The 21,728-nt window shown below is 42.0% G+C and overlaps 1 protein-coding gene and 1 long non-coding RNA gene across 3 annotated transcripts; one reads left to right on the top strand and one right to left on the bottom strand.

The window, feature by feature from the left end:
• Positions 1-1,593: 1,593 nt before the first annotated feature.
• Positions 1,594-14,476, top strand: IL1R2 (interleukin 1 receptor type 2). Of its 2 annotated transcripts, XM_059839551.1 has the most exons (9): positions 1,596-1,803; positions 3,334-3,464; positions 3,561-3,819; positions 5,969-6,143; positions 7,516-7,690; positions 8,975-9,040; positions 9,769-9,904; positions 12,119-12,264; positions 13,537-14,476. In XM_059839551.1, the coding sequence occupies exons 1-9, from the start codon at positions 1,772-1,774 to the stop codon at positions 13,662-13,664; spliced, it is 1,248 nt and encodes a 415-aa protein (XP_059695534.1). In that variant the 5' UTR covers positions 1,596-1,771; the 3' UTR covers positions 13,665-14,476. The 2 variants fall into 2 exon arrangements, with proteins under 2 accessions (XP_059695535.1, XP_059695534.1); XM_059839552.1 differs by lacking the exon at positions 8,975-9,040 and having other exon boundaries at positions 1,594-1,803.
• On the bottom strand, positions 11,838-21,474 carry LOC132323832 (uncharacterized). Its single transcript, XR_009485440.1, has 2 exons — positions 21,140-21,474; positions 11,838-12,040 (listed from the first exon to the last, which is right to left on the bottom strand). It is a non-coding gene; the product is annotated as an uncharacterized LOC132323832 (long non-coding RNA).
• Between the last annotated feature and the right edge of the window lie 254 nt (positions 21,475-21,728).

The following is a 21,728-nucleotide window of genomic DNA, read 5'->3' on the forward strand; positions in this document are numbered from 1 at the left end:
AAGACCCCATCTTGGAACTGTGCACAAGGGTATTATAAATAATTAAAACCAGGTTTGCTCATATCAATAAGCCAAGACCATGTGTTGGTGCAATAGTTGTGGTTTACTTTGCATCTGCTTGCCAGTCAGCTTTCAACATTCAGTATTTCTTAATACCTTGTCACCTTATTCTTATGTGAACCAGAGAAATTTACTTCAGTTTTTAATTGCATGAAGTTTGCTTAGCCAAACTGGATAACAGAATAAATAATGAAGTCCAAGGATTGCAGTTCCTGGATGCCAAACATCATCAGCCACAGAGCCACTATAACAGGATATGTTCCTCCAGGACAAGCAGCAAAATCTGGGAGCTGCTACAGGAAGCTGGCACATTAACTGCCCCTTGTAGAAATGGTGTAATCCCCATTCCACGATGTCTGAATTTCCATTTCCCCTTCCATTGACTAGGGATAATGGACAGACACACCTTGCTTGTGGAGGCCTTTTGAAAGTTTCTGTTGCAAGGAACTTCTAGAAGACTAGATATTTCTTGATATTTTGATTATTTTATTGGCATGTCCAAGGACAGCAAATTCCACCCAACTGTGGCAAGGAACCGCATGCAGCCCTGGTGTGGGAAATATCTATCTAGTGAGATGAGCAATGAGTGAGACGTATGGGGAACAGTCTGGTCTTCAAGTTAGGAATTTCACAGCTACACTCCAGCATCTCGAGCTGTATCAATGAATCATCAGCAGAGCGAAACCACAGAATGACACCAGCTTCCCTAAGAGATTTTCTCTATATATATAGCTGCTAGACTTGCACATTTCTGTTTATAAATACTCCGTGATAGCTTACTGCAAAACGATGTGGCCTTCTCAGTAGACATCTACTAAAAAAAATATGGAATTCTTGCTCTATCTTTCCTTTCCTCCTGAGTTATTCTAAACCAAACTTTTGCACCTCCAGATAAACAACTGAAACTTGAGCAGTCCTCACACTGCTGCATGTGATCAAGATATTTTCTGGATAAAAAGACTGCCAGGGCAGAACCCTTCTGAAGAAAGCTGTTGAAAATCGTTGACCCTTTTTAGACTAATATCCTCAGATACATCTATCTGGGAACTGCAGTACCTCACTTCATTACCCTGTTCTAAAAGGCCAAAATTGCTACAATTCATAATTTATTTCTTACTTCTTCTCATGAGCCTGGAAACCACAATTTGCTACTAGCTGTTACTTCTTTATGTCCCATTGGAAGAGAGCCTTAATGCAGGCTGTCACACTAAAATGGATGTTATAAGAAGAAAGGGGAATCAGCACATTTGTGATTCACCAGGGATCTGGGAAATCACAGAAGATTTATGTTGTCCATGAACAGTTTGATAAACCACAAAATGTGAAGATTGCAATTATTTAGCTGCTGACTGTGCTGTAGTGCACCTTTTGTTACCCACAAAATTTTTTACTTGAGGTAGTGTGAAATAGTCATGTGAAGACATGAGGGTATGCAAGCTACCATTCGTCAGAAAAGAGGAAAATTAGTCATATACTTAGCAGTCATTTCCCCTTTTTTTGGGAAATCCAAACACATATTTTCTCTCTGTCTGTGCCTCTGTTTCTCTTATCCTCACTCTACGGAAGGAAAGAAAGTCGGGTCTAAAAACGTTATTTAGTTTTGACACAAATCTGATTGGGCAATGAGAGACAAATTTCCGCCGTGCGTTGAGCTCAACTCTATATAAGGTCCTCACCAGGAATTTTCAGTCTGATAGCTTCTTTTTGTGTGATGCTTCTGGCTGAAAGACTACAGAAACACAGGTAAGTGAATCTAACTGAAATGTGCGAATGAAAACCTTCCCTAAACCCTCAAATGGCTTATAGAGATTGTTAGTTACTAACCAAAGGGACCAGAAAGCTTTGAACAGAATAACCAAGTATTTTTGTCAGGCAAAGGATCTGAAGAGAGAGAAACTCACCTGCTACAGGATATCGATGTGAACCGTGGGGCTTGTTAATGCCTCTAGCACCTGGTTCAGCTGTAGCTAAGAGAGGCCAGAGCTCCATACCAATTCCCTGGAAACCCAGGCCGACCTAAGAGTAAGGGAGATGACCTATGGTTATGAAAGAGTATTATTGAGCAAGAGGTTGGTTTTGTGGTGTTGTACAGATGACAATAATCTGAAAATAGTTTATTGTAGTCAAACTATCAGATGTCAGGTAAGTATAACTACTAGAACAGGAAGAAATTTGGATTAAAACCATGGAAGTATGAGCATGAAGGGATACAAAAAGATGCCCAAACGTGTATACCTATGAATATGGCTTTGTAATACTGGTAGAAATATTTGTTTTGGTTTTGATTTGAAATAGTAGTACAGTCATTTAATATTCATCATAATTTTAAGGTAATGTTAAATGCATGCAATTTCCATTTCTGTATATAAAATGGAAATAGTATAATGTATCAGTGGATATGTGTACTGTATTTCTCATAAATTCCCTACACAGAGCATAAACTAGTGCCTCCATCCAGCATGTAATATGTATTTTTGCCCATGGCGCACACCAAGGTAAAGCATAATTAATCAATTGAGTAGCTGAGCTGAGGCCTCGTGGCAAAGCAGAAGCATTCAGTGATGTACACAGACACTGCCATGTCCATGTCAGATCCATACAGATGACACTTGATGAATGACTGACAGAGGAGAATTTTGTTTTCCTTTAGTAGCCACTCTGTCTGATTTTCAGAACAGGCTGTTCAGGGTTTTCCTTATCTTTTCTTTTAGAACAGATGGTAATAGTGTCCATGCTGAAAACTTGTGCACCACCAGCAAGATGGGTATACATGCCATGGGAGTCAATGGTTTTTGTCCCAACAGAAACATTTGTTGGAGACAAGAAAGCTTGGCTCTGCTTGCAGCAGGAAGTTTTCCTGCAGCCTGATTCATACTAGCTGGCCTACTTTGCCCCTGTGTTCACCCAAGCTACTATACTACAGCTCACTCAAAGCAGCTGACCTGTGCCTCAGTCACATCTTACTGCAAAATTAGCAAAGCTAAATTTTTCCACCCGTAGCTGTTGCTCTGAAAAGCTGTAGGGACAGCAGCATCTTGTGGTATGCTGTTTTCACCTTCTGGAATGAAAGGGAAGGGCCAAAAGTGATATGGGTGTGCCAAGGCTCTGGTTCCACAGTTCAGCCCCCATAAACTAGGGATGGAGACACCTTTCTGCTCACTGAGGATGGACCAAAGCTCCCCAAGTCTAGAGTGAGAAAAACAGCAGTTAATTCTTTAGGTAATGTTGAGTATTTTGATTATATAATCTGTCTTGTAATAAACTTCCTTGTAGATTTCAAAACATTTTCCTTCCACCCTCTTCTTCTGATTTCTTGTGGAAAAAAATGCATGGGCTCTTCTTTGTCCTGGTGACGTGCACAGTAGGTGCCTCTGCTTTCAGACTCCAGCAAGTCAAAAACACAGGTAAGTGAACATTTATCTTTTTCCTTCTGTTTCCCTCACCATTCTTTTAAATGTTCCTCTCTGACAGTAATGCAAAAATATCTCTGATTTGTACAGAAAACTGCCCAGATCACATAGTGTTTTTCAAACACTACTATGAACTGCATGGAGAACCTGTGGTTCTGAAATGCCCTTCTCCCAGATACAAACATTTGGATTTCTCTGCCTTGACCCCTAATATCACATGGTATAAAAATGGTTCAAACACCACGATATCAGGAAGAGATGAAGATTCAAGAATCTGGGCAAAAGGAAATGCACTCTGGTTTTTACCAGCGATGCTAGAAGACTCAGGAGTATATATCTGCACAAGAAGGTAAGTATTTAAAAGAAAATCTAGTTCACTAACAAATGACTGTGTCTAAATGCATTACCTTGATTGTAAACTCCAATTATATTCAGAGCATTTCTGAATAAGATAATTTCCTTGCTGACCTTATTAGAGAGAAAAAAAGGGGAAGTCAGGACCCTTGGAGTGCATTGTGTGTCTCCTATAGTTACCAGTACTGAAATCTGGAAAAATGGTGTCACAGGGTTGCCACTTTGGCTACAATCTCATAGGAGAATATTGTATAGAGCATTTTTCTAGTTACCTCTGAGCCAGTCAGTGCTATGACAAGTGGGACATGCTGCAGGCAGTGAGTTTGCTGAGGACAAATACCATTGTTGCACCTCAGATTGCCTTATGAAGCATATCTAAGGCATTGTAGTTCTGCAGTGGCTCTCCTCTTGCCACTTCCATATCCCTGGTCTTCACTTTTCTTCTGAGTCATGTTTTAAACCAGAATTTGATTGCTGACTTGATATTGTTGGAAGAATTTTCAGGAGACCCAGTGTGTATTTACTAGACTAGTACCAGACTTGTGGTGTTGAAGTGACTTGAGACTTTAGCCATGGCTCTTTTCAGCCCTACTGGTCATTTTATTTTCTGAGTGTTTTCAATCTGACAGCACACTGTACCATGTCAAAAGAGGTGCCAGGGTCTGGATTTGTTGAGGACCGAGGAAGGCAAAAAATCCCATCACCCTTAGAACCTGAACTTCTGAAGATGTTCCAGGTCCCTGTCCCCTACCATATCCTGCTGCTAGCCAGCCTCTCAGTATACCTCTGGCACTTGGCTCTGGGGTTTATACTGGAGAACATATCTCTACATCCCTGGAGCTGCTTGTGGACAGCATGGTCTCCTTGCTTGCACAGTACACCTTGTGAGGGATGTGTGTCAGTAGTAGAAGAGATGGAGAAGCTGAGAAATCATGCTCAACATGTCAGGTTGGCCTTTCCCCACGTCTCAGCTGCAATTTCAGTTGTGGACCAGAAGAGAAGACACTGACAGTGAAGCCCAAACAGCAAAAGGTTGCAAATACTGTTCCAGAGCAGAATAGTTGCCTGAGATGTTCAAGAGTGCTTTTAAATCCCCTTTTTGGACTATTCTGCCTCACTTTGTCAATATATAACACTATAGGAGTGTTACTGAGGGATCTAGCAAAATGCTGTGAAATGTGTTTCAAAAAGACATGCAAGAGCCAAAAAGGTAATTTCATTGCTAACATTATTACAGGATTAATAAAGCGCATGCAAATTACCTTTCCTTTACAAATTATCCTGCAAGGAAGCCAGCAGATCTTTTATCAACTCTGTAAAATGAAGGTAGCAGCAAACTATCACAGATCTCTGCTTCTGCGTTCTGTGGAGCAAATATTTTGGATTTGGGCATCTGGCCTGTATATGACAGAAGGCCACAGTGCCCTGGCAAAATGTCAGTCTGTCTGCTTGCAGCCCACAACTGCCCTCCTGGAGATGACAGCCCGGCCTCCCTGGTTTCACTGGCCCCTTCAAGGATCATGCACCGCCCTGGGTAAAGGCATCTCTGAAGCAGGCTTCCAGAGGTTGTAAAGGGTAGAATTTAAGCATCTGTTTCTCCTAGTGTGGTCTTCCTTGGGACTGGAAGTGATTGACACTTGGGGCCAGAAAGAAAAGTTGAATATTGTGAACCTTTCAAAGCCAGAATGCCTTATTTGCTACAGAAAATTACGTGTACTTGCAGAAATGTCTATGGTTGTGCAATAGTAACTGCTGATGTATTGTAATACATGCTTTAAGCTTTTTATTTAATCATTAGGGTTTTCACAGTCAAAACCTCTTCCAAGGAAATGGGGGAGGGTTCATGACACACCTGCTACTGTTCAGGTTAACATGTTCCTCCTCCTCACACAGTTAAAATCATGCTGCAGCCTAAAGGTGCACAGGAAACTTGTACTAAAAAGAAAAGACTGAAGGTCTGAGGCAGACATGTGTCAGCAACATGTTTTGGTTGTGCCAAAAGAATAGTACCAGTAATATTCCAGCATCCAGCCTGGTGTGATCGCAGTCTTGGCCTCTGTTAAGGAGGGAAATGGAGCCAGGAGGAAACCAAGGGTGTCATTTGAGTTCTCTTGGGGGCTCACCTCTCCCTGCTCTGTCACCAGGAACGCCTCCTACTGCGCCGAGGTCTCCATCCACCTCACAGTTGTGGAGAAAACAGCTGCTTGGGAGATTGCCTATCCCCAGATCCTCTTCACTTTCACTGCTGGAAAGATTGTTTGTCCTGACCTGTGGGATTTTACACCAAACAGGACAAGCCTGGACCTCAAGTGGTACAAGGTAGAACATGTACTTCTTCTTTGTGCATAGCCTCATCCCAGCTTGGCACCTAAATATCCACTTTACGTTTCTCCTGAACATCATGTTGCTTAAGTCACTAGCATAGTGTAATATACTGGGAATTTTGGGGCAGATGTATACATTTTAAGAAAAGTTTTCTGGGGCACATTCAGCACAGGGTGAAGTGTTTCCCATGTTTTATGCTCTCACAGGCAGTGCCACTATTTATAAGGCTAGATTATTTACCCAACTCCAGGGTGTGCCACCTGATATCAGGCCCTTCTCTTTGGCAACATGCTTCTTTTCATGGCCCCTCTAGTGAATCCCATGAAGTAGGACCTCCCAGGGATACTGCCTCCATGTTCAGGTGGGGCAGCTTTCATTAATCAACTGGAATACACCATTTGGAAATACTGGATGAATTACATAATGCTTGGAGTGTTCTCTTGTCTAACTGCCTTGTTTGCTGCTTTTCAAGTAGGCAAGCCTGTTTTGCCTCTAAGATCAAATACAACATCCCTGTTCAATTTCACACTGGAGAGCCGGGGATTCTTCTTCTATTTCTATAATACCTCAGTTTAGCTTTTATTTACACTCCCACTATGATCACACGCTCTGCCTTGTGCAGCTGTAGCCTTACCATAGGATGCGATATACAGGCTGGCTTGCAGTGCCTAGGTTATGATCTGTACTATACCAGCAAAATGTTGCTGCTCAGGACTCCCTTCAGAAGTGGGAACATAACCCACTTTAGCTAAGCGAGAGAAGTTGCCTCCCTCAATATAATTCTTGCTACAAATGTAAGAAAGAGCTACCCTGCCTTCAGGAGGGAGGAACATAATTTCTCCTAGCAGATCTCCAGACCATGTATGAACAGACCCTTAGGGATACAGAACAGGAATTTCTAATAGTTTATAGGGTAAGTAACAGTTAGGTATTTGTCTTCAAAGAACGCCTTAGAATATTACTCTTCTGTGGTCATGTATGGGAAGTATGAATACATACACATGGATAGGTATGGAGAACACTGTGAAAACATCCATGGGTACTAAAATCTTGTGTGATTGCTCTTAAGATGACTCAAGGAAGAGCCTATTATTTGTTTTCCACCTTAAAATGTGCACTATGGAAGAGCCATGCACACACATTATAGATAGATTAAAATAGCAATTCTTCACACTTCACACATATAGCGCCACAAGGCATTTTAGAGATGGATATACATTTAAAGAACTTGTGCTTTGGTGGGAAAGCAGAACTGCTCAGATTTCCCAGCGATAAGTGAACAGAGTCAGAGAGAATTTGTCTCTCTCAATAGATAATTAGGGTGTAGCTATCTGAGTCATAACACCAGTCACTGTCATTTCTCCAGGATGCTCAGCCTTTGGAAGAGGACAATGAAAGATTCATCATTCTGAATGGTTCAGCATCTCTGATCATGACATCTGTGCTACCAACAGATGCAGGGTATTACACCTGCAAGATGTCATTTCCATTTGAAGGTGTGGAGTATGAAATCACCAGGACAATTCAACTGGAGACTGTTGGTAAGGATAGTATCAGGTGACCAGAGGCATGGAGCACCTCTTCTACAAGGAAAGGCTGGGAGAATTGAGTTTATTCAGCCTGGAAAAGAGAAGGCTTTGGTGTGACTGAATTGTGGCCTACCAGTACCTGAAGGCAACTTATAAGAAAAATGGAAAGGTGCTTCTTACAAGAGCATGATGTGACAGGACAAGGGCAAATGGCTTCAAACGGAAAGAGGGAGGTTGAGATTAGCTATTAGGAGGAAGATTTAACTGTGAGGGTAGTGGGGCACCAGCACAGGTTGCCCAGAGAAGTTGTGGATGCCCCTACCCCCCATCCTGCAAGTGTTCAAGGCCAGGCTGGACAGGGATTTGAACAACCTGGTCTAGTGAAAAGTGTCCATGCCCATGGCAGGAGGGTTGGAACTAGTGGTCCTAGGAAACTTTTAGGAAAGGTTTTAGGGACATTTAAGGTTCCTTCCAACCTAAAAGTTGTTCTGTGATTCAATGATTGACATATTAAACCATTACAGGACATAAGAAAACCTCATCTTTGCTAACGAGACTCTTGAGAGGAGCTCATGCTCAGCCTTTCAGCCGTGCCAAGGGCTTGCCCTGGCCCTGAAGGAGCTCCCACAGCACCCCTGGCAGGGCGGGGGTCTCTCCTGCAAGTAGCCGTGTTTGTTAAATGGAATAATTGTTGTCTTGGGGGCAGGAGGGGGCTTGTCACTGCCGAGGCCTTCGGGGGAGGCCGGAGATCAGCCATCTGGCAGCGGCCCAGCGCGGGGACGGGCCGCCGTGTCACAGCGCGGGGACGGGCCGCAGTGTCACAGCGCGGGGACGGGCCGCCGTGTCACAGCGCGGGGACGGGCCGCCGTGTCACAGCGCGGGGACGGGCCACAGTGTCACTGCGCGGGGACGGGCCGCCGTGTCACAGCGCGGGGACGGGCCGCCGTGTCACAGCGCGGGGAAGGGCCGCCGTGTCACAGCGCGGGGACGGGCCGCCGTGTCACTGCGCGGGGACGGCGGCAGGGGCCGGGCGCTGCTACGCGGAGTGGCCGTCAGGGGGCGCCCGTGCCGCACAGGCCTCACGCCGTCGCTGAGGCCCCGGGGAGCCCTGCTCGTGCCCACGGCTGCGGGGCTCCGGCTTGGAGCGGCGGTATCGCTGCTTGCCAGCGGCTTTGGCAATCAAATCCTTTACTGGGAGACGACAGATGCTGGGTGAAGTGGCATGTTTCTGCTTCTGGGGCCATGCCTGCATTTTCTCTTGTCTTAGCACTGACTCTCTTCTCTTTTTCTGCCAAGAACAAGAGAAGAGAATTACTCCAATAATTGTGTATCCAGCCCAAAAGACAACATCAGCTGCTCTTGGTAAGGCCCAACATCATATCTGGAAACGTTTAGTCAAAGAAAAACTACAGCAGGTCCTCTTATGGTGTAATTTGTTGGCATGAATTGTTGTAAGTTTTTGATCTCAGTTATATTAGTTGAGGGTTGGTGCTGGAATATTCTTTGCTTTTTAACATCTACAACCAGATGGCGTCTTCTGGGTATATAAATATACTTCTGTATAATGTAGATACACATCAGTCTGAAATCTCCTTATCCCTGAGTTATAGTAGTTACAGTGATTAAAAAGTGTCAGAAATTTTGCAAAATCACTTTATCCCTGGAGGTCTAACCTTCAGCTGAATGTCCTCACCCGCAGGATCTGTGAGTGAAGCTGTGCTGCTGGTTAGTGCAGCTGCTCCGGAAGGGTAAATCACACGGCGCCCTTTGGGCTGCACTATGTCAGAAAGGGCAAGGCCACAGGGACACAGCTTTGCCTCTGGGGAATGTGTTCAGTGCAAGAGTTGGTCAGTGTTGCAATAGGGAAATTATTTGGTTAGCAGCAGGAAGGACTGCCACACCATAGGGTCTTGCTGCCAAGGAGTAGGGGATCAAAAGCAATCTGGAGATTAACTTCAGTTTTGAAAGTAGTGGTTCTTGATGTGTGTGGGATCTCCCACTGGAGTTGTTGGTTTTCACCAAAAAAAAAGAGTAGTTCTTCATATGTGTCTAAATTCTTTTTCAATCTTTTCCTTTTTTTTTTTTGACAGGCTCCAAGATGACTCTCCCGTGCAAAGTGTTTGTTGGGCTGAGCAGCCATTTCCAAACTGATGTGGAATGGCTGGCAAATGACACCAGTGTTGACCTGGTTTATAAACAAAGCAGAGTTACAGAGGGGGAACGACAGTAAGTCTGGCTGACAGTGCTTCCTTGTGCTTATTGTTCTAACCTGCAGTGCTACAGGGGCTCTCGGTGCAGCTGAATGCCAGGTAATGAAATGGGAAATGGACAGATCTGAGGTGAAGGTGAGAGCTGAGGGAAAAAATGGGCAGGCAAGCAAATAAAACCCCACGCCCAACCCACTCAGTGAAATAAAAGTTTTATCTCTCTTTTTTGTGACATGATATTTTGCATATGAGCCAACTTTACAAACTTTAAGCACATTTTCATGACCAGCTGAGCTGTTGTAAGGGCTGACTGCAGTGGAAAGCAAGGACACTTGATCCTTCCCAGTGCTTCTTTTACTTCTCTCCTTACCCCATGCCAGCAAAGTGGCAACATTCTCTCTCTGACATTCATGAGGTTCTCAGAATACACTAAGACAACAGAAAATTATCTAGTGGTTTGATGGTTTTTGTTTTGTTTTCTAAATAGCACTGTTCTTTTCCACATTAGTGTGTTAAACTGACTCACGCAGACACCCACTGAGTGCTAGAACAGATGCTAGGGTAGCACTGAAGGGAATACTAGTGGGAGGGAGAAACAGGATGTTCCTCTTGCCCTGATTCATTGTGTCTCCCTGTCTTGAGGAGCCGTCTTTCAGCTGCCTCATAGCTACATACCTCAAGGCTTTGCCCACTAGGAAAGGGGAGGATACCTGCTTTCTGTACTTGTGATGTGTTACCTGAGTAACTCACTACATCCAGGCACACCTCTAGTGGTGTGGTTTTGTAAATGTGAGCTAAACTTTCTCACTGAAATCTCTTCACTGAGGACCAAATGTTTTGTTTCTTGTTTCATGAAGCTCAGAGTGTCCAAAAAGATCATTCCCCTTGCCTTGTGGCTCTGCCTGTACTGGTGGACAGAGCCCAGAAGGTTCCTTGGCTTTGGGATTCCATTGCCTCTGCTGTTACTTGCTAAACTGGTCACATGCTGGCTAGCACCTTCCCAAGGGGTTTCTGGCTACTGATTAGGGTTTAGCATGGGCAAGGGGCCATTTCCATCAGAGTTTGGGCATGTGGCATCCATATTTTGAGGGACAAGAATGTTTAACTGTTATGGATGTGAAATGGCTTTGGCAATTTGTGGCTACCTGTGCCAGATAACACAGCCTGGCTGTACTGCAGCCAGAGGTAGCATAGGAACTCAGCTGTATGCCCAAGCCTTTAGGTGTTTTCCCATTCCCTACAGCATGACTGTTTATATGGATAAGTGAAAATGCATTGGACCTGTGGCCTGGAACCATAAAAATGTGCTGCAGCTATAGTCTCTGCAGGCTTTAGAATAGAGCAGCACTTTCTTACTTGGACTTTAAAAATTATTTTTGTTATGCCTATCGCTATCATTATTGCTGTTATATATTATCATGCAATTGCACAAGGACACTGACAGATGAGGTTCCTGCAGGACCCACAGTGTGTGAGACACCCCAGTTCTGCTGGAAGCCCACATTATGGCAGCATGACAAAACAGCTCATATGCCATTGGGAAAACAAATTCCCTGCAGAAATCTCTGGCAAAGAGCTCCTGGGAGGAGTGCCTAGGGAATTCCATTGCTGCCATGCAATGCAGGCTCATAATGGAAACTGCTCTGGTAATGGCTAAAAGGTATCAAGGGACAATGTTTGACTCCAGCTAAAAAACCACTTTCAAATAGTGGGACTCCTAAAATAATCATGTTGAAATTAGCTGGAAACTTCTTGGACAGTTTCTTGTATTGAACTATTGGCTTTGAGCACATGATAGACAGCAATGGTGGTTCAGCTTTCTCAGCGAACATTTGCAGCGTTATGTTCTCCATATGTCCTCTGCTGATTGTAAGAATTAACCTTAGGTGGCCAGAGAGAAGGAATTAGGTCCTTGCACAATGCTAATGTATCAAAGATATACAGAATTCCACTTGCCTTTTTCCCCTCCCTTTTCTTTATTTTTGCGAGACAAATCCCTGTATTTTTTTTTCCCTCTGGATTCCCAAAGCTGCAAGATAGGTACTGCCCACTGGGACTCAAGTAGCACAGCTGGACTGAAGACAACAGGCATCCTTGAATGCTGAGGGGCTGGTTCAGAAATGAAGCAAAATCCAATGCATTTTCTTGCGATGTCCTGTTAGAATAAACATATCAAATCAAGAAAAACCATCTTATTAAAATAATTAACATTAAATCTTTCTTATTCTTCCAGAGAAATTGTAGAAAATGGTGAAAACTTCATTGAAGTACCACTTATTTTTGATTCTGTTGAAGAAGTGGACTTTTACACAGACTTTACCTGTCTGGCCCAGAACAGATATGGATACCAAGAACTGCCAACAAGGGTCACGCAGGAAGGTAGTTATTTTTACTGCTTATTTTTGATAATTTTTATTATTATTATTATGCTAAATTAGCATCTGATCTGTTTATACTGTAAGAGCTAGTGTTGGGATAAGTTACTGCCTGGGAAAAATGTGGTTGCCTCAAAGACCTGTAGTCTTTGATATAGCCTGTTTACAAAATGTACCTTCTGTAGATCATTTACTGACATTTTATGCAGGGATAAGGATCTGACTGTGCTGGTATATCTCTTTATTGGAGAAGATGCCATTTTAGATACACTTTGTGAAATAAGTGTTCCACTGAGACTACTGGCAAACTCTCTTTGCAGCAGAGCCAAATCTTCTCCAGTTCCTCAACAATTAGGGAAAATAAAAAGACAATAACAGAATAAATGATTAGAGTGTTACTTTTCCTCATGCACAGACTGCTGCCAAAATAGCAAGAAGTGTAAATTATGATGGGCGTAGTTACTTTGGCTCCTAGTGATGGGAAGAGAAGACCTAAACTCAGCGCAATTAATGTTGCAGCGTGATAAACCATTGGCCAAGAGCCAGCTGTATAAACAATATGAAGCAATGCTCATTGTTTCTTTGCATGACGTTGGTGAATCACCAAAGCTTGCTCACACTGTCTTAGAAAAGCACATGAACTCTTTCAGACTTCATTATCAGTTATGACTCACTCCAGCACCCTATGATGAGGGATTTGTACTCATTTTGCTGGATCTTGTCTTCCATGAGCTACACCAGGAGGCAATATGCATTGGAATAATCCAGAATGGTCTGGACAGACGCTTGCCTTGGAAATTAGCCGGATTTAGGAAGAAGTTCTGAGTCTTGGGTCGATTGTTACTAATTTATAAGCTGCTCTGTAGGAAAAAATTACACAACTTGAGGGTGGACTAATTTTTAAGTATTCATTCTCCACAAGGTGCTTGGATTTCCTGCTTGGAATGTCTCTGCTTTAAACAAACCAAGATGGAAAGCACACAGCTGCTCCTGATCAGGGGTTCAGAAAATTTGGTGTATGCAAAAGATTGAACTTTAAATTCTCACTTTCTGTTGTTTTCCAATCCTTCTTCCTGTCTTCATGAACACATTTCCCAGAGTGCTCAATCAATAGATCTCTTCCTTTCAAAGGTGATAAGCCCTGCTGGAAGGTTAACTTGCAGATATCCTTTTTATTGTCATTTTTCCTCTTCCAACTTGAGCTTAGAGAACTATGTTCCTGGGAGTTCACAGTTTTTTCCTGGTTTTCTAATATTTAATTTGTTTACTTTTCCAGCTGTTGGTCTGTCCTGGTACATTGCAATGATTCCTGTTGCTCTGGCCTGTTTGATCGTGGGAGGGATATGCATGCACAAGTGCTGGAAGAGTAGAGCTGATAAAGGATATACAATACCAAAGGTTTAAAATCTGCTTGGGTTCTCCAACTACAGAACAAAAAATCATCCTGGCTATCTTTCACATCAGACACAGCGAGCGTTTCAGACCTGATATACTGCATTCCCAACAGACCAATAATAACAGCTCTTTCCCACTTTTCCCAGTCTTCTATGATCTGATGAAGTTAAGAATATAAGTTTGCATTTTTATGCTGCTTAGATGCAGGAAATCTGGTTCTATTATTTTGTAACTAGGGTGCAATCTGTAGAATTTTGGAACACAAAATCATGCTCTGTATATGGGAAGGGTGGGGAAAGGGAGGTGCTGTCACACTTCGTAATTCCAACAGGTGTACTGTTTTTTTTTTTAAAAAAAGGAAAAGAAACTCCTAAAGTCTTAAAAGGGAAGCTAAGGAAGCTTGCTACAGAAGGACTGTTTGACACTAGAGGGAAAAAGCAATTTTTCTATGCAACCAGACTAAATTTGTTTCACTTGAGTCTAAAAAGAGCCATTTGTTTTCCCTTTTCAGAGCCAAATGCAGTTGTCATGGCAACTGTATATCTATGAACTTCTCCACAGAAAAACTAAATTTGTTCACCATTTGGATTACACATTGCTTAAATAGACTGTCTCAGAATATCCCTCCCCCAGAGATAACTCCATCTGTATAAAAGATAACTGTACACAGAAGAATTCAGTTCTGTTTTATCTACCAATATGTTGTAGCTAGAGATTCATAAGCAGCTGTAAAACATTGTCATCTTTGCCAAGGAAGGAATTGGAGGGATGTTTAAGTGTTTTGAGAGTGATTTGGCTAATAAAAAGTTTTATTCCTGGAAGTGACTGGACAGATTGCCAGTAATAATGAACAGTCTCACACTTTTGTTCCTCCGGCCATTTTGTGACCAGTCTGGTGTAGGCTTCAGATTGTGTCCTTTAAATTGCAGTATGCAAATTGGTTACATGGGATTCAAAACACTGCCTGTTAGGTTAACTTAGCCGGATTCTAGTCTTGACATAAATCATAAGGGAGTAACAAATAATCAGTGACCATGTTGTACTTTGAGGGTCAGAATGAGTAAAATTATTTGGTTACTTCCTCTCTTCCTCTTCAAAGAGATACCACTCATGACAGCTGAGAAATCATTACATGATATATAATGTGTATTATCTTCATCTGTAAAGGAGGGAAGAGAACCTGCGTCAAGGCCTAGATTAGTACAGATCCATAACTGCACCAGCACCTCTCCCTCTACCAATACTAAAATAATACCAACATCTCTCAGAGGCACCAAAGATAAAGCTTTTTGTTCATGTAAATCATCCCAGAGGATTTTCAAACTCTGTAGAAAAAAAATAATCAGGAAAAATTTTGACTCCAAAAACCACATTTTAACACACTAGAGAAGTAAATGACTCACATCCATATGGGACAGACTATGACCTTACTCCTTTCCACCACCACTTCTAGTTGGCTCTGAGTTTGACCCAATAAATATCTGGAAGGATTTTGAAGAGTAGGATGTGGCTTGAGTTAAGAAATCTTCACTCTTACCGAGAACATTCATATGTAATGAGATTCCAACCACAGCCTCCCTTTAAACACTCTAAATGCTTGTTGTGAAGGTGCAGGCACAAAGATTAGAGTTCTGATGCAGTTTAGGTCAAGGGCATCCAGAGAACACCACTGGACTCACTGTTTCCAAGTGCAGAATATTAAAGATGATAAGGACCACAAGTGTTTCATGGGCAGATGGGAAAAAGGTGGATGCAAGTGTGGAGAAGAGTCAGTTTCCTTGGATATCTGTTCTTTGAAGGGAAAAAGCTATAGATGAACAGACTAATGTTGGAGGGAACATTGAAAATGTTCTAGGAGCATCAGGAATGCTCATTATTTTCAAGCAATTGCTAGTCTGTACCTAGAGAACAAATTAGGTTTGTCAATAAGTGTAATGTTTAAACATGTGATTTGCTCTTCCTTTCCATCTGTATCCTCCAAGAGTAGTGTGATCACATACCTGGCTGTAGGTGCAGGGCTGGATTTCACTAAGTACTGGAAAAAACCCAGAACTTATGGTATACAGAGCACTGATGCCATAAGAAAGTTAAATACCTCATATCCTCCTTCAAAACCAGAGGAGGAGAAAAAAATATGAATATAAGATAAAAATTAGGTATTTAGAGAATTGCTGTTACATACTCAGGGGCATCTTGAATACAAAAGGAAAGTAAAGAAACAAAGGCTTATCTTTTATGAAGTGATATTTGCTTCTCTGACTACTAGTACAAAATTCTGAAGGCTTTCCTCATAAGTAGATGTCTTCAGGTGAAGTACACAGTGTAAATATTTTACAGATAGATTTGAACAAGTGACCTACATTATGAAAATGCTTCACACTGATTTGCATCATTATACACAAGGGCAACGTGGTTTATCTAGGTTTTGAAAATGTTATGTGGAAAAATGGTAAACAAATAAACCAAAATCCTGGTGTGTGAGTTGAGTGGGAAGAGAGATGTGAGATATGTCTCTTTGAGGGTGGCAGCTATTTCCCAAACCTGGAAAGAAGTACAGTATTAGGGAACATCAAGGATTCAAGGCTCTGCACAACAGTGTTTCTCTTTGGAAAAATTATGGATGTAATGAGGACAAGGTCACCTCATTCCTGGGACTGTGTGGGTTTGTAGCATTTTCCAGAGAGCTAGTCTATCTGCAACAACTTCAGAGGCACTCCTACAGAGAGGAAAAGACTGGTGTGCCATGGTCTTGGCATGAATTAGCATCCAGTACAGAGGCTTGTTGTGCAAAAGTTATTTTCAGGCAACATTAATTAAATTAACAACTATTTTCTAGTTTTCAGTGTATGTGATCTTGATGTCATTTATCCATCTAAATAGGCAGCATAACTGATGTTTGACCCTAGTAGCACCTGAACCAAACCTAAATATAATGTGAAGAGCACCAAATAATTTCATCTGCTGGCTCCCAAACAAAACCCTTAAATTAATGTAGGAGCAAGTGAAAACAAGGGCTGACCTGCACATAGAGTTGATCTTCACTGATCAAGACAAGAAAGTTACATTTTTAATTCTAGTAGCTGGGGAGGGAAGGCATGCATGCAGGAGGATGAGGACGTCCTTGTTGAAATATCATTGCCAGGAATAGGGTTTTAGGTATGAAGAGCTAATTAAAGTGTTTATGATTATTCTGCCTTAAGTCTGTAAAGCAACAGGTCCCGCAGGGCAAAAAAAAAAAAGTCAAAAATAGTTCTTACATTTGGGAGCTGAGAACTTCCTATCCATAACCTTGCAGCTGCTAAGTATAGCCTAGGGTGGGATACTTCTCATCCAGCCTTCCTCTAAAGGAACAGAGGTAATCCAAGATAGCCACTGATGTTTCCTCTCCACTCAGTGGAGAAAGATTTCTCTCATGCCTAAAATAAATGGGATGAGTTGCATCTCAGAGGTGTCTGTCTTTTTCCACCAGTTTAAGACAAAGTGAGGTGAATCCATTCTACATGGATTCATGGATAAGGGAATGACTGGTTATAGATCACTGGATTTCGGGTTATCAGAGAGGTTATGAAAAGAATCAGTCTAAAGCCTAGAGACACCTTGTCATGTAGTCAAAGCTGCTGGGCTTTCCTGGGGAATGACTTTAATGCTGGCAGCTCTGTGCAGAGCAAGCGCAGGCTTGCACTAAATGAAAATACTGTAAGAGGTTGGTAGGCAGGCCCAAAGGTACATATTGTGGAATCCAACATAAGAAGGAGGCTGAAAATATCTAGCTGGTGCCTTGGAAAAACATTTGTGGCTCACAGATTGTGTGGTCATGAAGTGCCAGAGCTATTAGAGGAAGAAAAGAAAGAGCTGTCCTGTGTGCATGGCTGAAGTACGGAGAGCCCTGCTGGGACCAGGAGGAAGTCTGGTGAGTGACTGCAGGTGAACTGGGGCCTGTCACCCTTTCCAGAGCACTCAGCCAGCTCAGCTCCCATGGCAGACAGTGTCTGCCTGCTCCTTCCTGGCTCAGCTGAGCTACAGCAGAAAACTAGAAAAGACAGTTATATAGGAAAGGAAATATCATAAACTAGCTTGCTTGTCATTGATAAGAAAACCACTTATATGCATATATGTATAGATATATTCTGCTTTAGTGTGCTCATTGCACTGGAAACTACAGTCTCTATCAGTCTATACATTACCTAGTATACACAATGGAAAGAGCTTAATCAAGCAACTGAAATATAACTCCAGTCAGTTTTCAAGAAGAGCATAGTATATTCCTGAAATTCTTCAGCCAGGCACTAATAATAATAATAATAATAATAATAATAATAATTATAATAATAATGAGGAAACTTCTGAAAACTCATGCAGAACCAAGCTCACTTGTTAGAGCTTGGGAAAGTCATCAATTTCTGAATCTTTAACTGCAAAGTATAGTTTGGCTCTTATAGTTCTGTGTCCCTTCTACCCATTTTAAGTTTTTGCCCTAGTCTAAATTGTCCCAGAACCTGACAATGACTTCAGGTGTAAACAGCTAACTCCTTTGTAACATGTTGAAAAGGTCAGTATCTCAGTCCTGATAAGAAGTGAAGGTTCTCTCTCACTGTTTTTACTGGTTTGTCATCTTTTGAGTTGTGACCCAGGAACTTCAATTATATGTACATTAATTTCATAGAAATGCACATTTTGATTCCTTTGTGGCTAATGAGGTATTGCCAGTGTTTCTGTCTCATGAGGCTTAAATGGTGCTATTCATTTAAAGTTGTAGAGGTCCTGTTCTGCCTTGGTTATAAAGGTTTTATTTATCCATCTGCTAAGCTGTGGGATAAATGAATCATAATGTTTACTTGCTTTGGCTCCCAAATGTCCTTCGTCATAAATACTTAGGGGGCTAGGCTATGACTGGAAGTAATTGATACTGTTTGTTTACTTGCAAAAAACACTCTCAAGTGACTTGTGGCTTTCAAGTTGGAGACATTGCTGAACAAAGTAATTAAAGGGTGTGATTACATGTATCCTCAGTATGTTACTACCACTATTTTTGCTTTGACTGGGCCTTACCATGGCTGATCTTGCAAGAGGTTTAAGAACACTCCAAAGGAGAGTGTGGGCAAGACACAGTGGTTTCTTTGGTCTCACCGTCTCTGGTAGCCTCAAAGATCATCTAGTTCCAAACCCCCTGCCATGGGCAGGGACACTTTCCACTAGAAGATTACTCAAAGCCCCATCCAACCTGGCTTTGAATACTTTCAGGGATGGGGCACCCACAGCTTCTCTGGGCAGGCTGTTACAGTGCCTCACAACCCTCACAGCAACAAATTTCTCCCTACTACCTAATCTAACCCCACACTCTTTCTGTTTAAAGCCATTCTCCTTTGTCCTATCACTACATGGTCTTGTAAACAGTCCCTCTCCAGCTTTCTTAGAGGTCCCCTTCTTGTGAGTAGACAAAACCTATCAGCTCAGGGAAGAAAGAAGTGCTCTGCCTTTGATCACAGTTGATAGGCTGTTTTTCAGATGAATCTAAGCCAGTAAAATGTAGGAAGAAGCATGGTAGAGAAAGAACTGAGATTCATTTCTCCACCTCGGAGTGGCAGAACTCTCTGACTGATTGCTTTTTAATAGGAAAGAACATATAAGATGATGATGATAATGATTACTACTGTCTTGTTGATGATGATTATAACTACCACCATATTGAGTGGTGCCATTTAGGAAATATGGATTGCATAGGAGAACATAAACATGGATGGAAGAGTGTGGGGGAGTGGAGAACTTGTGAGAATAAGCAATACGAGCTTATCTTCTGCCTGGAAAGGCAGTGACAGGCCATGAAACTGCCCATAAGTTCATCGAAAGGGAGAGTAAAAAAGTAAGGTCATGTAATTATTTCCACTAATGAAGGAGACTGGCATAATAAGACAGGAATAAGAAATGCATAACCAAAATTTAGATGCCTGTAGTCACTGCAGCAGTGAGGCCCTGAAAGAGCATCGCAGCAGGAGTAATGTTAGGAAAAGAAATTCCTTCAAACCTAGAGCTGGGTACAGCTATGAATAGGATTTGATGTGTGTGGCAGCAGGGGGTCTTCCTGCAAGGCTGAATCATGTCCTCTGGCTTTGTGTTCTCTACCTCCATTGGAAAAGGCTGGACTGCTGAAGATAAAAAATGCCATCTAAGAGTTTAATTACTGTGTTATTATTATTATTTCCTCAGTTAAATCTGCCTTGCTCATATTTACAGACCTTACTAGCTTGCAAGGGCTGGAAAATCAAAAGAATTAAACACTAAATACAATTGCTGGATATGTCTTTGTAGACACATCCAAAAGTTCTAGTCTTTTAAAATCTGCCAGGAGATGCCAGTTGCCCATGGAAAATAGCCCTTAATGGGAGTTTGCTTTAATGGTGGAGTGATCCAGTCTCTGAACAAAACCATGATGTAAGAAGCTCTTCATATGGCCCAAGAGCCTCTGTTATGCACCGAGGAGGAGAAGGAAGTCCTTAAATGCTACTATGTTGTTTTCCACCCATTCTCTTAAATATTATTTTCTGTTTGTTTATTTTATTTTACTGTTTAATGTCTGCTTCCGTGGCATTCACTTTTGGCCATGCACTGGGAACCAAGATAGAGCAATGCCACCCCAGTGAGGGTCCCAGGAGCTTCCTGGCTCTGGCCAGCAGATCTCACAGACTGCAAGTAAGCAGCAGAAGTGATGTCTCTGCTGTGAATGTCAGGTCGCTGGAGCCAGAGAGAAAAGACTGCAGTAATGATACATGGCAGTGGCATCCAACTTCCATCCCTCATCCTTGGAAGAGTGCTTTTGTACATAGAAACCAGCTGTTGAACCATGACTCCTGGAGGCCTGTCAGAAGTATTGTATAGTTTATTGGATTAGATGTCAGGATTTATGCCCATTCCTGCATAATGGTTTTTTAAAACCTTCATTATAAAAGCAGAATATTGATTTACCCAAATGCAATCCCCTAATCTCTCTTAAATCAGTAACTCAAGTTTTTCATTGTCTACCCAGTATGGGACACAGTGATTGTGCAGAGGCAGTCTGAGACTGTATATGCCAGTCACCAACTTTGTCTTTTATATTTAGTGCTTGTGATATTTAGCATTTGCTTTTATTCTGTTTCTTTTTGATTAAGACAATTAATTAAATCCTCCTTTTACAATGACTTTTAAAAGTGGATCATGACTTAAATCTTATTATTCTTGAAAACGAATTATTATGATGCAATACTTTGAGGAGGTCTGAGCATGCCACAGCTTGTTTGCACAAGCAGAAGTTAATTTTCAGAGAATATCCTTGTTCCTAGATTTCTCTAGATTCAGTTTAAGCATTTCCTTTTTTTTCAATCTCTCTTCCATTTATTATGCTTGTAGTATATATTTGAGCAAAGTAGGTGCAAGAGGGCCAACTGTACAAAGAGCCCCCTCAGGATGGTGGGGTGGGAGGGAAAGAGACAACTCTCAGTGCAGCTCACCTGTGAGCAGTAGTCCTTCTGCTTGCTCTCTTCCTCAGGGCACCTTGCCTGCCCTCCAGATCCTGTCTCAGTTGTACCAGTGGCACATCTCTACTTCTGTGGCACTGTACCCAATTTCAGGCTCTTTTCTTTGGCCAGCAAAGTCCCAGGTGATGTCCAGCCGAGTGCTTCAGGCCTGGTTGTTCTTCTTCCTGTGTGAGTGTTTAGGTGCAGCTGCTTTGAGTTTAGTTCCTGGCATGTTTTCCTTGGAGCTGGACCAGTTCAGATTAGCTCATGAGATGGGAGCCTTGGGTTCCTTGCTATATATCTAACTTAAAAATGGACATATAAATTTTTTTTTTTTTTGACACCAACAGAAATATGTCACCAGCCCATGGATGCTCGTGGTCTAATGCTGTCATTCAGCCTTTCCATGTGAGCTGAATAAAGTTCTAATATATAACCTCAGAGTTCAAAAACTATTTGTATATTACAATAAAATAATGTGAGCCAAGGCATTTGTAATGGATTAATTTTAAATGCAGATGTTGATAAAAATGTATTTTCAATCTCCTACATTTCTCATGTCACTAAAACACTGCAAGAGTGA

The sequence above is a fragment of the Haemorhous mexicanus genome, chromosome 2 (genome assembly GCF_027477595.1).
Source record: "Haemorhous mexicanus isolate bHaeMex1 chromosome 2, bHaeMex1.pri, whole genome shotgun sequence".
Lineage (NCBI taxonomy): Eukaryota > Metazoa > Chordata > Aves > Passeriformes > Fringillidae > Haemorhous > Haemorhous mexicanus.

Coding starts and splice junctions, on each gene's coding strand:
- IL1R2 (XM_059839551.1), top strand. CDS start 1,772: ATGCTTCTGGCTGAAAGACTACAGAAACACAG. Junction 3,465..3,560: donor CCAGCAAGTCAAAAACACAG/GTAAGTGAACAT, acceptor TGATTTGTACAG/AAAACTGCCCAGATCACATA. Junction 12,265..13,536: donor AACAAGGGTCACGCAGGAAG/GTAGTTATTTTT, acceptor TTACTTTTCCAG/CTGTTGGTCTGTCCTGGTAC.